We start from the raw sequence: 13,064 nt of genomic DNA on the forward strand, positions 1-13,064 counted from the left end.
ACTGAAGTGCCTGGTGGTGTCCCCCAGGCAGGGCAGGGCAGGCCTGCGCAGCTCTCCCCCGGGTTCACACGTGACTGTCTCGTTGCCCTCAGGCTGGTCTTTGGCTGTGGACAAGCTTGGGTTGAACTTGAGAGAGACGGATGGACTCAGTGCTGTTTCACTTGGCCACAGTCATGCCAGGATGGCCTTATCTTCACGAAAAATAAATAACAAAGACAATTCTACAGAAGGCCATGTGACCCTGCCAGTTGGCCAAATCTTTGTTTTTCTTTTTCTTAATTCTTTCTTTTTAGTGCTGGGGATTGAACCCACTGGCATCAACCTCTGAGCTATACTCCTAGTCCTATCTTTTTTTTTTTTTTTTTTTTTTTTTTTTTTTTTTTTGGTGGTACTGGGGATGGAATCCTTCTACCTCCGGGCTCCACTCCCAGACCTATTTTTATATATATATATATTTTTATTTGGAAACAGTGTCTCTTAAGCCAGCAAGGCTGGCTTCAAACCTGCACGATCTTCTTGTCTCCGCCACCCAAGCGCGGGGATTACAAGTGTGCACCACCACACCCGGTTCCTAGTCCTATTTTTTATAAATTTTTAAATTTTGTATTTGCTGAGGTCTTCGCTAAGCTGTTGAGGCTGACCTTGAAACTGTGATCTTCCTGTCTCAGTCTCCTAAGAGCTGAGACAGGAGGATCGCGGTTCATAGACAGCCTCAGCTTTTTTTTATTATATATATATTTATTTATTTATTTATTTATTTATTTATTTATTTATTTATTTTGGTGGTACTGGGGTTCCTGGAAGCCCTTCTACCTCCGGGCTCCACTCCCAGACACCTATTTTACATTTTTATTTGAAAACAGGGTCTCTTAAGCCAGCACACGCGCCTCGCTTCGAACCTGCGTGATCCTCCTGTCTCTGCCTCCCAAGCGCAGGGATTACAAGTGTGCACCACCATGCCCGGCTATATTTTTTATTTTGAAACAGGGTCTCACTGAGCTGCAAAGGGCCTCACTAAGTAGCTGACGCTATCTTCCCAGCTGCAATCCTCCTGTCTCAGCTGGGATTCTACAAGCCACCGCGCCCAGCTCCTGTTTTACTTTTTATTTTGGAACCGGTTCTCGCTAACTTGCTGAGGCTGGCTTTGAGTCTACAACAATCTTGCCTCAGCCTTCTAAGTCCACAAGTATTTACAAATGCGCACGATGTGCGCAGCATTGTCCTAGGTTCTGAGGATAGAGACGTAGACGGAAAAACCTGGCCTCAGAGAGCCGGGCGTGGTGGCGCACGCCTGTGACCCCAGTGCTTGGAAAGCTGAGACAGGAGGACCCTGGGTAGGTCTGAAGAATCCCTCAGTCACTAGTGAGGCCCTCAGCAACTCAGTGAGAACCTTTTACCAAAACAAAAAGTCAAATCAAATAGGACTGGGAGTGTAGCTCAGAGGGAGAATGCCCCTAAATTCAGTTGAGGGGAGGCAGATAGACAGGGACAGCGGACATTATATAATATTAGGTGGCCACAGAGTCTCTGATGAGTCTCACACAAGCGGGTGAGAGACCGTGAAAGGTGTATACACAGTACCACCGGCTTCCTCTGTTAACGTAGAGACTGTCTGGACTTCGCGCCATTCTAGGTTATTCTCAGGGATCTCGAAAGTGAAGCACACACCAGACCATTCTCTGCCCCAATCTGATAGAACTTAGTAAGATTTCAGCTCCAAATACGTAAAGGAACCATCATGTCTATCAGGACAGATACGACTGCTTCTCATAAACGCCGGGTGTTCTATAAAGGGCCAAACTAGTACCAAGCAGCACAAAGTACATGGGTATGTATTTCTTTTTTTTTTTTTTTTTTTTTTTGGTGGTACTGGGGTTCCTGGAAGCCCTTCTACCTCCGGGCTACACTCCCAGACCTCTTTTTACATTTTTATTTGGAAACAGGGTCTCCTAAGCCAGCGCGCGCGGCTGGCTTCGAACCTGCGCGATCCTCCTGTCTCTGCCTCTCAAGCGCGGGGATTACAAGCGTGCGCCACCACGCCCGGCCATGGGTATGTATTTCAAGTCAACATAAGAAGGAACTTTCAACAAAGCTGTCTGCACAAGTAATGTACTCTGCTGGAAGGTGGTAAATTTCCCTTCCTTGGAAAAGGTCCAACCCCGGGTTTATGAGTCCACAGTTCCAACGTCCCCAGCTTCCCTTTGGGGTCTCTCGGCTGACAGGAAGAAGGAGCGTTCCTAGCTCCTGAAGCGCTAAGGCCTGGCCGGAGGCCTTGCCAGGACTGCCCCGGGGGGCTGCTCTCTGGGGCTGCCTGCGGGTGGGTGCTCCGTCCGGAGCGCCTTTGTACAGATGAGCAAACCAAGCTTTCACAGGAAGGGAGTGACTTGACCGAGGTCTCAGAGCTAAGAAGCAGCTGGCAGAACTGGGGCTGGAGCCCAAGTGTTGCACGTGACTGCACAACCTGTTCTTTCCACTGTGGGCCCCAACCTCAGGCTACATTTCCTAGCAGGTCCACACCCACCGCTGTAGGCGGCAGCTTTGCCTCACTTCAAACCTCCTGGATACAACATGATGTAAGGGGGCTGTAACCCGAGGGTGGGAGGGAGCCCAGGGCGAGGGGCCTCCTCAGTGCCAACGAGCACTCTGCCTCACGTGCTCCGATCCCCCATCCCCACTGGAAGACACCAGACCGATTTGTGTGTGTGTATGTGGGACTGGGGATGGAACCCAAGGGCATTCTCCCTCCAAGCTATACCCCGAGCCTGATTTTATTCTATTTGGAACAGGGTCTCACTAAGTTGCAGAGGGCCTCGGGGTGCTGATGCCAGCCAAGAACCTGTGATCCTCCTGTCTCAACTGTCCAAGTATTGGGATTACAAGCTTGTACCTCTACTCCCCGCTCAGATTAGTGTTTACAGAGAACCAATTTTCCAGCACCAATAACCAAGTTTCTAGCACCGATTACCACTCCGGGCTTGGCAACAGGAGTGAATTTGAAAGGAAGAGCTGGGGGTGGATGGCACATGCTGGTAATCCCAGTATTTGGGAGGATGCTGAAACAGGAGGACTGCAGGTTCAAGGCCAGCCCCAAGAATTTAGCGAGAACTTGTATCAAAATAAAAAAAATAAGGAGCCGGGCGTGTTGGCGCATGCTTGTAATCCCAGTATTCCGGAGACTGAAACTGAGGATTGCAGTTCCCGGACAGTCTCAGCTACTTAGTGAGGTCCTCTGCAGTTTAGTGAGACCCTGTTTCAAAAATAAAGAATAAAAGTTGCGTATGGTGGCGCACGCTTGTAATCCCAGTGCTTGGGAGGCTGAGACAGGAGGGTCGCACAGTTTGGAAGCCAGCCTGAGCCACTTAGTGAGGTTTTCAGCAATTTAGTGAGACCCTGTTTCCAAATAAAATATAAAATAGGTCTGGGAGTGTAGCCGCGAAGAAGAAGGCCTCTGGGTTTCATCTCCAGTACCATAAAAATAAATAAAAGAAAATAGAAGAATACTAAATAGAGCAGTGGGTGTAGCTTGGAGGTCGAGTGCCCCTGGGTTCCATCCCCGGACCCGCAAAAATAAATAAATAAATAAATAAATAAGTAAATAAATAAATAGGGCTAGGGTTGTAACTTGAAGCGGAACGTCCCTGGGTTCAATCCCCAGTAAAAATCAAAAAACAAAAAATTGTCTCTCTCAAAAGGAGGCGACAAGCGGCGGCCGGCGCCAGGGTCGTGTCCTCCCTTTGGGCCACTTTGCCATCTGGAACGGCTGGCTGTGCTGTCCACGCGGGAAGGCTGTGACAAGACCTCGGGCACGGAAGCAGCTCGCAGGCGAAACTGCTCCTGAGGCCGAAATGCTGGAGGATGCCGGAGTGTGCACGTGGGAGCCCCTGCCAGGCCAACCTCGCCCCGCTACTCCGCGTGCACATGCCTGGCAAAGAAGGCGACCCAGGCCGGCGGTGGGCGCGCGAGCCTCCTGCGCATGCGCGTGCGGCCCGCGGGGGGGGCGTGGCTTGGCAGCAGGGCGGGGCCGCCCGCGTGGCTCCAGCGGGAGCCTCTAGGCGGGGAGTGCGCAGGCGCCGGGTGGTGGGCGTGGCCTCCGTCGCGCGCAGCCCCGCCCCCTGGCCTCTGGGAGGCGGCAACCGCTCCTCCGCGGCTTCGCAGTCGGCGGGGTGCGCGGCACCGCGGGTGTCTGGTGACGATGGGGGACCCCAGCAAGCAGGACATCCTGGCCATCTTCAAGCGCCTCCGCTCGGTGCCCACCAACAAGGTAGCGGCGGCCGGCGCGCTCGGCCTGAGGGCCGCTGCGGGCGCCCGCGGCAGGCCGGGGGAGGAGCCGCCCGCCTGTGACACGTCGCACTGTGCCCGGCCGCGCCGCGGGGGGCTCGCGAGGGGCGCACCTGGCTCCGCGCCCCGGGGGGCTCGCGAGGGGCGCAGCTGGCTCCGCGCCGGCTGGGCGGGCACCCGGGGCCTGGGAGGGTCCGGGCGCCCCGGGCTCCTGGGGCAGGACGCGGGAGCAGACACGCCAGCTGGCAGGCGCACGGTGCTGGAAAGCCTGGGCCGCGCCACCCCGCCGCCCCCGGGCTGGGAGGCTGGGGAGCCCTGCAGCCGCTGACCTCTGGCGGGGCCTCGGGGGGGCTGTCCAGTAATGCTAAGGCGGCTCCGTGGAGGCCCCCAGGACTCCATTGCACCGCAGACCCTTGGGGGTTCGTGTGTGTGTGTGTGTGTGTGTGTGTGTGTGTGTGTGTGTGTGTGTGTGATAGAAAGTTAGAGGAGAAAGGCTCCAGGAATTTTCCAGTACCCACTTCTTTACTATTGATCTGTCTGTAGAGTGTGGTTACTGTATTACTAGAAGAGATTGAATCTGTGGTTAGCAGTGTGGAAACATTTTTCATCTGCTTGATCTCAGTACCACATCAAGATGTATTCTCTTTGAATTCATCAAAGGAAAGAAGGCCTTTTAAATAAGAAATCGATGTCATTGCTGGGCATGGCAGCACAACCTGTAATTTCAGTACTTGGAAGGCTAAGACAGAAAGATTTCAGGTTCGAGGCCAGCCTCAGCAATCCAGTGGGACCCTGTTTCAAAGTAAAGTCCATTTCATTATACTAGGAGACACTTGAGGGACCTGAGTGGACTTGTGTGTGGAAGAGTCAGACAGGAGGCTCACAGGTTTTTTTTTTTCCACTACAGGGATTGGAACCCAGGGACATTCTACCTCCGAGTTACACCCCCAACCCTATTTTTTATTCTTTATTTTGAAACAGGGTCTCACTGAGTTGCAAAGGGCCTCACTAAGAAGCTGAGGCTGGCCTCAAACCACTATCCTCCGTCTCACCCTCCCAGCTTCCCGAATGCTGGGATTACAAGCATGCACCACCAGCCCAGCACAATAAGCATTTTTAAGTGGGGTTTAAAAAAGACCTCTAGCTAGGGCATAGTTGTACACACTTGTAATCTCAGTGTTTAGGAGGCTCAGACAGGAGGATCGCAGGTTCGCAGCCAGCCTCAGTTACTTAGTGAGGTCCTCCATAACTTAGACCTGTTTCAAAATAAAGAATAAAAAATAGGTCTGGGGTATAGTTCAGTGGTAGAATGCCCCAGGGTTCAATCCTCAGTACCTCAATAAATAAATAAATAAATAAATAAATAAATAGGACCTCTAATCAGGCATGGTGGCGCATGCTTATAATCCCAGTACTTGAGAAGCTGAGACAATTAAGATTGCAGGTTTTTTGGCCAGCCACAGCTACTTAATGAAGCCCTCCACAACTTAGTGAGACCCTGTTTCAAAATAAAAAATAAAATAGGGCTGAGGGTGTAGCTCAAAAGTAGAATTTTCCTGAGTTCAAACCCTAGTACTACACACACACACACACACAAACATACACACACACACACATACACACACGAGCTCTAAGATAAAGTTAGACAGGAAAGGCAGTTAAAGAAAACAACTTGGCTGGCATTGTGGCACACTCTCGTAATCTGGTACTTGGGAGACTGAGACAGGAGGCTCACAGGTTTGCAGTCAGCCTCAGCAACTTAGCGAGGCCATCAGCAACTGAGTGAGACCCTGTTTCAGAATAAAAAATAAAATAGGCTGGGAGGTGTAGTTCAGTGATACCCCTGAGTATAATCTCCAGTACCACAAAGAAAAAAGAAATAAAAAGGCAGTCCCTGCTCTGAAAGCGCTGTGTCTCTCACAGGAGAATTGAGATATCACGTGACAGCATGTGACAGCAAGATCTGTTTTTCTTTTTCTTTTTTTTTTTTTCTTTTCTTTTTTTTTTTTTTGCAGTATTGGGGATGGAACCCAGGGCATTCTACCTCTGAGCTACACCCCCAGCCCTATTTTTTATTCTTTATTTTGAAACAGGGTCTCACTAAGTTGCAAAGGGTCTCGCTAAGTAGCTGAGGCTGTCACCGAACCGGAATCCTCCTGTCTCAGCTTCCCAAATGCTGGGATTACAAGCGTGCGCCACCACACCCGGCTCTGAGATCTGTTTTCAAACTGTCTTTGAACCTCCACAGGCCCCAGCCTCCACTCTGCAAACTGCTCCGCCACTCTGTCCTTCTAGGGAGTGCCCGCTTTGCAGCAGCCCAGTGCTAAGCTCAGGTGGACAGGTGGACAGGTGGACAGCCCCGCCCGCCTGCAGCTGCACTCCAGCAGCGCCTGCCGCGGGTTCCTTGGTGGGCTGGGGGCTGCTGATGTGCCATGTTGGAAACACACCCCATCTTGTTGTGGCCAGCTTTGCATCACCTCGGAAGTGACTGAAGCGCGCCTGCTCCGAGCCGTGCCCTGCAGATCTCTACTGGCGCCTCCTTCAGAGGCTGTGTGCTGCCCAGCCTCCGTCACTCATGCCTGTTGATTTGTTTGTTTTGTGGGACTGGAGATTGAACCTACGGGGATTCTACCTCTGAGCTATTCCTCCTGCCCTTTTTATTTTTTTGTTTTGAAACAGGATCTTGCTGGGTTGCTGAGAGTATCACTGAGTCGCTGAGGCTGGTCTCGGACTTGTGATCCTCCTGTCTCAGCCTCTGGCAGTTGCCCGTAAAGACCAGGAGCCAGGTCTTTTGTGATGATTGTAGTTTGACAGGCTTCATCTAGATGCCTCTGCCTTACGCAGTGTATTGAAAATACGGTGTGTTTTTTTCCTGGAAAAATATTAAAGACAGTTCTCCTAGTTTTGGAATTTTTACTATTGCAATTCTGACTTGAATTGTAAATACTAATTTCTATGACAAGTTCTACATTTTTTTATTTTTTTTGTAGTACTGGGGATGGAAGCCAGGGGCCTTCTACCTGTAGGTTACACTCCTAGGCCTATTTTATACTTTATTTGGAAACAGGGTCTCACCAAGTTGCTGAGAGCCTCACTAAGTAGCTGAGGCTGGCTTTGAACCTGTGCAATCCTCCTGTCTCAACCTCCCAAGTGCTGGGATTACAAGCGTGCGCCACCACGCCCAGCTTTGGGTTCTACTTTTTTTTTTGTCAGTACTGGGGTTGGAATCCAGGGGCATTCTACCCCCAATCTATGCCCCAGCCCTATTTTTTATTCTTTATTTTTGAAACAGGGTCTCACTGAGTTGCAAAGAGCCTCACTAAGTAGCTGAGGCTGCCCACGAACCCGGATCCTCCTGTCTCAGGCTCCTAAATACTGGGATTGCAAGCGTGCACTACCATGCCCTGCTCCAGGTTCTACATTGTTTAAAGTATTTTTACACTCTGGTTATCAGATGAAGAATATATTAACAGTTGAAGGGGCTAGTGATGGTTTTTGAACTGGTAATATGTTTTATAGGTTATTTACTTGGTTACCAAGTACCTACTGAGTGCCAACACAAATAAAGTACTGTTTTCAGATGCTGGGGTGATGGGGACATATGCAGATGTGGGGTGCAGATGCTTATCACGCACTGTTCAGTGCAGGCCCCATGCTGGTAGAGAGGGAAGCAGGGACCAGAAGGTCCCAGCCCCGTAGGTGCTCTCAGCACCCTCTGCGGGCCCAGGACACATCTCTTGGTTCATGAGCTGTGTGTCCAAGAGTTCTCAAAGTGACCTGGACAGAGTGGAGGGGCAGAAGGACAGCACAACACCGTGCTTCTTATGGGAGCATGCTGTGAATTAGTTCCTCCTGCCGTGTATCAGAGTACCCCCACACGGCATCTGAGGTCAGTGAACATGTGTCCTCTTGCAGGGTGCTCAGGAGCAGGTGCTGGAGCTGGCTGGGCCTGCCCCAGGGCCTCAGGAGGCAGCAGTCAGCTGAGCGCACCCTCAGTGGTGTGGGCAGGTCTCGGCTCCCCACGCACGGGCTGTGGAGCCAGGCCTCACCCGGCCACTGCACCGAGCCTCTACACAGAGCTGACCAGGGGTCTGTCCTCGAGACCTGGTAGCTGGCCTTACCCAGAGCTTGGGACTGTGTGCGTGCACGCGTGTGTGTGTGTGTGTGTGTGTGTGTGTGTGTGTGTGTGTGCATGCCACAGTGTCTTTTATAACCTAGTCTTTGAACCCATGTATCATCACTTCTGCCTCACTCCCTTGGTCACACAGGCCAGCTTGGTAAGGAGGGCAGGGTTACATGGCTGTGGTGCTTAGAGAGGAAATGTGTGTGTGGGCTCCGCGTGGGGTGCAGTGAGAGCTGGGGTGCCCGCAGGTCCAGCTGCTCATGTCCATAGTCAGTAGATACCGCTGACGCATCATGCATCGCTGGTGACTGAGACGGTCACAGCCCAAGTGCTCCCGCTGCACACAAAGCATGTGCTAGAATCCAGACCCAGAAACAACTCACAACATGGTTACTCTGCTAATAGCCCATAATTAATATGGCTATAGCCAATATAATATTTATTATACTAATAAAAGACATTGGAATTTGAGAGTTTTTAAAACCTAGATGAGATGTTATCCCGTTTCTCTCTTCCTTCCTTTCCTTTTCTTTCTTGTGGTGCTGGGGATGGAACCAGGGGCATTCTACCTCCAAGCTACACCCCCAGCAGTCCTTCTTGTTTTTTGTTTTGAGATGGGTCTCACTAGATGGCTGAGACCCTCATGAAGTTGCTGAGGCTGTCCTCAAGCCTGTGATCCCCTGTCTCTGCCTCCCAAGTACTGGGATTACAGGCTTATGTTTTCTACTAGCTCCCGAGCCAGTCACGTACCGTGTGGTGCCCTGTCAGATGACTCCTCTGGCTAGCATAATTAATAACTGCACTTGACATTTCCTTTAGGTGTGCTTTGACTGTGGAGCCAAGAACCCCAGCTGGGCAAGCATCACCTACGGGGTGTTTCTTTGCATCGATTGCTCAGGGTCGCACCGCTCACTTGGTGTCCACTTGAGCTTCATTCGGTAAGTGAATCCTCGCTCACTCTCCCTCGGGGTCCTTCCCCTTTTCATTAGGTCAGCTTTGACACTGTGTAACAGTATAGGTTATTAGTGTGTGTTGTGGAGGTTGGAATCTTAGATTCCTAAGTACTGGGAAAATGTGTTATCTTTATTCGGTCTGTCTGGAGCAGAGCTCTGGGCAGAGGGGTGCGGCGTGGCACTGAGGCCCGGGGCAGGCTGGAGGCTGCGAGGCATTTCCTTTACCTTCCACTTCTAATGGGTCGTCGGCAGTGCAAAGAACACTGGTGGGAGAAGGGCGTTCAGGCCGCGGGTCTCCCACCCCCTGCGCGAGGTGGAGAGTGCGTGTAAATGGCGGGAGCCCTCCTTGTGACAGGTGCCACTTCCAGCACAAGCCTCCAGCTCCCAAGGATGCTGGGTGCAAAGCCTGTCGTGTGTTACTTTTTTCTTCTGGGGATAGAACCTGGGGCTTTTTTTTTTCTTTTCTTTTCAGTACTGGGGATGGAACCCAGGGACATTCTACCTCCAAGCTACACCCCTAGCTTGATTTTTTATTCTTTATTTTGAAACGGTCTCATCGAGTTGCATAGGGCCTTGCTAAGTAGCTGAGGCTGTCCGTGAACCACGATCCTCCTGTCTCAGCCTCCTGAATGCTGGGACTACAAGCATGTGCCACCAGGCCCGGCTTGAACCTGGGGTGTTCTATCTCCAAACTACACCTCTAGTCCTTTTCTGTAAATTTTTTTTCTTTTTTTTTTTGTAATGGAAATTGAGCCTGGGACATTCTACCTCCGAGCTACAACACTAGCCCTATTTTATTTTTATTTTGAAACAGGGTCTTACTAGGTTGATGAGAGTCTCACTACTTGTTGAGGCTGTCTTTGAACCTGTGACTCTTAAATACTGTCTCAGACTCTTAAATACTGGGGTCACAGGTGTGTGCCACTACACCTGAAATTTTTTTGTTTTGTTTTGAAACAGCGTCTCACCAAGTTGTTGAGAGTCTTGCTACATTGCTAAGGCTGTCCTTGAACCTGTGATCCTCCTGTTTCAGCCTCCCAAGTACTGGGATTATAGGCATGTGCCACTAAACCTGGCTTGTACTAATTTTATTGATTTTTGTGCTGGGGATTGAACCCAGGGCCTTGCTCATGCAAAGCATGTACTCTACTGCTGAGCTCCCTCCCCAGCCCAGATTTCTTTTTAATGTATTTTCCTCTAGACTGATGATTAGCAGTTAACATATGGTAACAGCCTTCTCAGAGCAGAGGAAGACTAGACTTGAGACTGATCATAAGTGGCTCCCTCCCTTTGTCTTTGAGCTGCTTCTTTCCTTCTCTCTCCCTTCGCATTATAATGTGGCCCACCCCATTCCTCACCTCTAAAGCACACTGCCTGCCAGCTTGCGTCATCCAGGAGCTGAGGTAACTTTCTGAGGTGTTCCTGGTTGAGGGAGGTAAATCTTGAGGGGGCTGGGCAGCAGGATCTGTTTTGCCAGCTTACCCGTTAGCCTTTAAAAATCAGATAAATATAGCTGTATGAATCACACTGCTTATAAGTGACTCAAAAACAACAATTAAGAATCACTACAAGCCGGGTGTGGTGGCGCACGCTTGTAATCCCAGCATTCATTGGAGAATCTGAGACAGGAGGATCGAGGTTCTAGGCTAGCCTCAGCTACGTAGGCCCTGTGCAACTCAGTGAGACCCTGTAGCTCCAAGGTAGAATGCTCCTGGGTTCCATCCACAGTATGGCAAAAGAATCACTGCAAACCAGAGGGTGGCAGTCTAGGGTATAGACAAGAGAAGGTCTGGGGAGAAAGTACTCACTGAGGGATAGGGTTTGTTTTTTTATGGGGTCTAACTTTTTTTTGTATTGGTACTGAGAATTGAACCCCCAGGGCCATTGTACCTTTGAGCTACACCCAGCCCTTTTTATTTAATTAATTAATTTTTATTTTTTATTTATAAGTGTGTGCCACCATGCCAGGCTCTTATTTTTTGTTTTGAAACAGTCTTGCCAGGTGCCTAGTAGGAGAGCAGTGCCAGGCTTACAGGACGCTGCTGGTGGACTTCTAGCCACGCGGTGTTTCCCTTGAGTTAGGTGACATTCCGCTGCAGAAGGAAAATAAATAATACTGTAATCATCCCTGCTTGACACCTGAGGAAAGTAAGACCCTGAGAAGCTAAGTCCCTTCTCCCAGGTCACATAGTCAGTGGCAGAGTGGAGATTTTGCCCCCTGGGTGCAGGAGGATTCCTGAGCGGGGCCTTTCAGAGGCAGGCCTGCAGAGAGCTGACTGCTTGCCAGGTGGAAGGTTCACCTGCTGGTCTCTTTCTGGAAGCCAGGAATGCTAAGCCGGGTCTGGCTCCGCTTGGCTGTGTTCTCCATGTCTATTTCTTCTTTCTGTGCGTGAAGCGCATTCGTCATTACGTGTCAGTATCGATGCGACTCGAGTCAAGCATCGGAATAACTTCACTAACATGGGAAAGGCCAAATGCCAGCAGCAGCGTAGTTAGTGAATGGGAGGCAGCACCTCAGGAAGCTTTGGGTGTGTCTGAAGACTCACCTCCATTCTGTACTTGTTTTCAGTGCACGTGTAGTCTTTGGGGTTGAAGCCAGGAACATTCTGCCACTGAGCTACACGCCCAGCCCTTTTTATTTAATTTGAAACAAGTCTCACTAAGTTCTGAGGCTGGCCCTGAACCTGTGATCCTCCCGTCTTAGCTTCCCAAATACTGGGTTTTAGTGTGTGCCTCCACGCCCTGCTCATTCTGTCCATGTTGTCCATGTTCCTGCACCCATTCTGGAAGGCCCACACCCTTGACGGTGGCACGGGGCAGGCTGTCACGGAAGGCCAAGGCTGCCTTGCTATTTGCTCACCTCCGTGGACTCTGTAGAGGCCAGAGCTGAGGTTTCAGTTGTCCCTTAGTGAGGCTGGGTTGCTGGGGCTGCGCGTACTGCCTTGGCTTTGTCTGGTTCGTCCTGCCCCTGGAGATGAGTGGGGCCTCGGACGTGGTGGGCTCCAGAGCCTGGAATCCTGCCCCCCCCCCCCCCCCGCTGGCGGTGACGGGGGTAGTTTGTGTTGCCCTGCCACTGGTGACCACAGTGTGTGCATCCTGCAGGCTCCTAGCAGGGACTCCGTGTGCAAGTGATGGCTGATCGGAAAAAAGTCCAAACAACATGTTTTGAGTAAACACGTGTTACCAAATTAAGCTCTTAACCCACTAAGGATGGGCTGCAGTCAGCGCCAGCAGCCCTGGAGCGGGAGGCATCCCTGTGCCCTAGAGGGGACGCCGATGGGTCGGTGCACTCAGCGCAGCAGGTTGGCATAGCTTGCTCCTGGGCAGCGCAGAGGATGGCGGGCCATTGGGGCCACGGGCACCTCAGCTTCTGGGGGAGGGGCATAGGCTGCTCCTACTGTCACCCACCCAGAAGCCCTACCATCCTGGAAGTGTGCCTCCCTGATAACAGGATTCTTCAGGATCCTGAAGCCCAAGGAGACTTGTTTTCAGGTCAGTGGTTTGATTTGGGACAGGAAAGCACTAACTTGTAGGACTCTCTTTCTGTTTAGATCCACGGAGCTGGACTCTAACTGGTCTTGGTTTCAGCTGCGGTGCATGCAAGTTGGAGGGAACGCGAACGCTGTAAGTTCATGTCAGACGTGTCCTCTCCCTCTCATTTTACACTGGGGGAAGGGCAGCGCTTGCACGTCTGGGCGGCCCAATGGGCT

The 13,064-nt window shown here is 51.2% G+C and overlaps 1 protein-coding gene across 1 annotated transcript in view; it reads left to right on the top strand.

Moving 5' to 3' along the window:
* Positions 1-4,192: 4,192 nt before the first annotated feature.
* ARFGAP3 (ARF GTPase activating protein 3) overlaps positions 4,193-13,064 on the top strand; it is a gene marked incomplete at both ends in the record, with an annotated part of 46,471 nt that continues 37,599 nt past the window's right edge. Inside the window, 3 exons of the mRNA XM_080706396.1 lie at positions 4,193-4,261; positions 9,221-9,339; positions 12,906-12,978. Of these exons, the coding sequence (XP_080562522.1) occupies positions 4,193-4,261; positions 9,221-9,339; positions 12,906-12,978 (261 nt within the window). The remainder of the gene's footprint in view (positions 4,262-9,220; positions 9,340-12,905; positions 12,979-13,064) is intronic.

This window comes from Muscardinus avellanarius (assembly GCF_963383645.1).
Source record: "Muscardinus avellanarius genome assembly, chromosome: 11".
In the NCBI taxonomy this organism is placed as follows: domain Eukaryota; kingdom Metazoa; phylum Chordata; class Mammalia; order Rodentia; family Gliridae; genus Muscardinus; species Muscardinus avellanarius.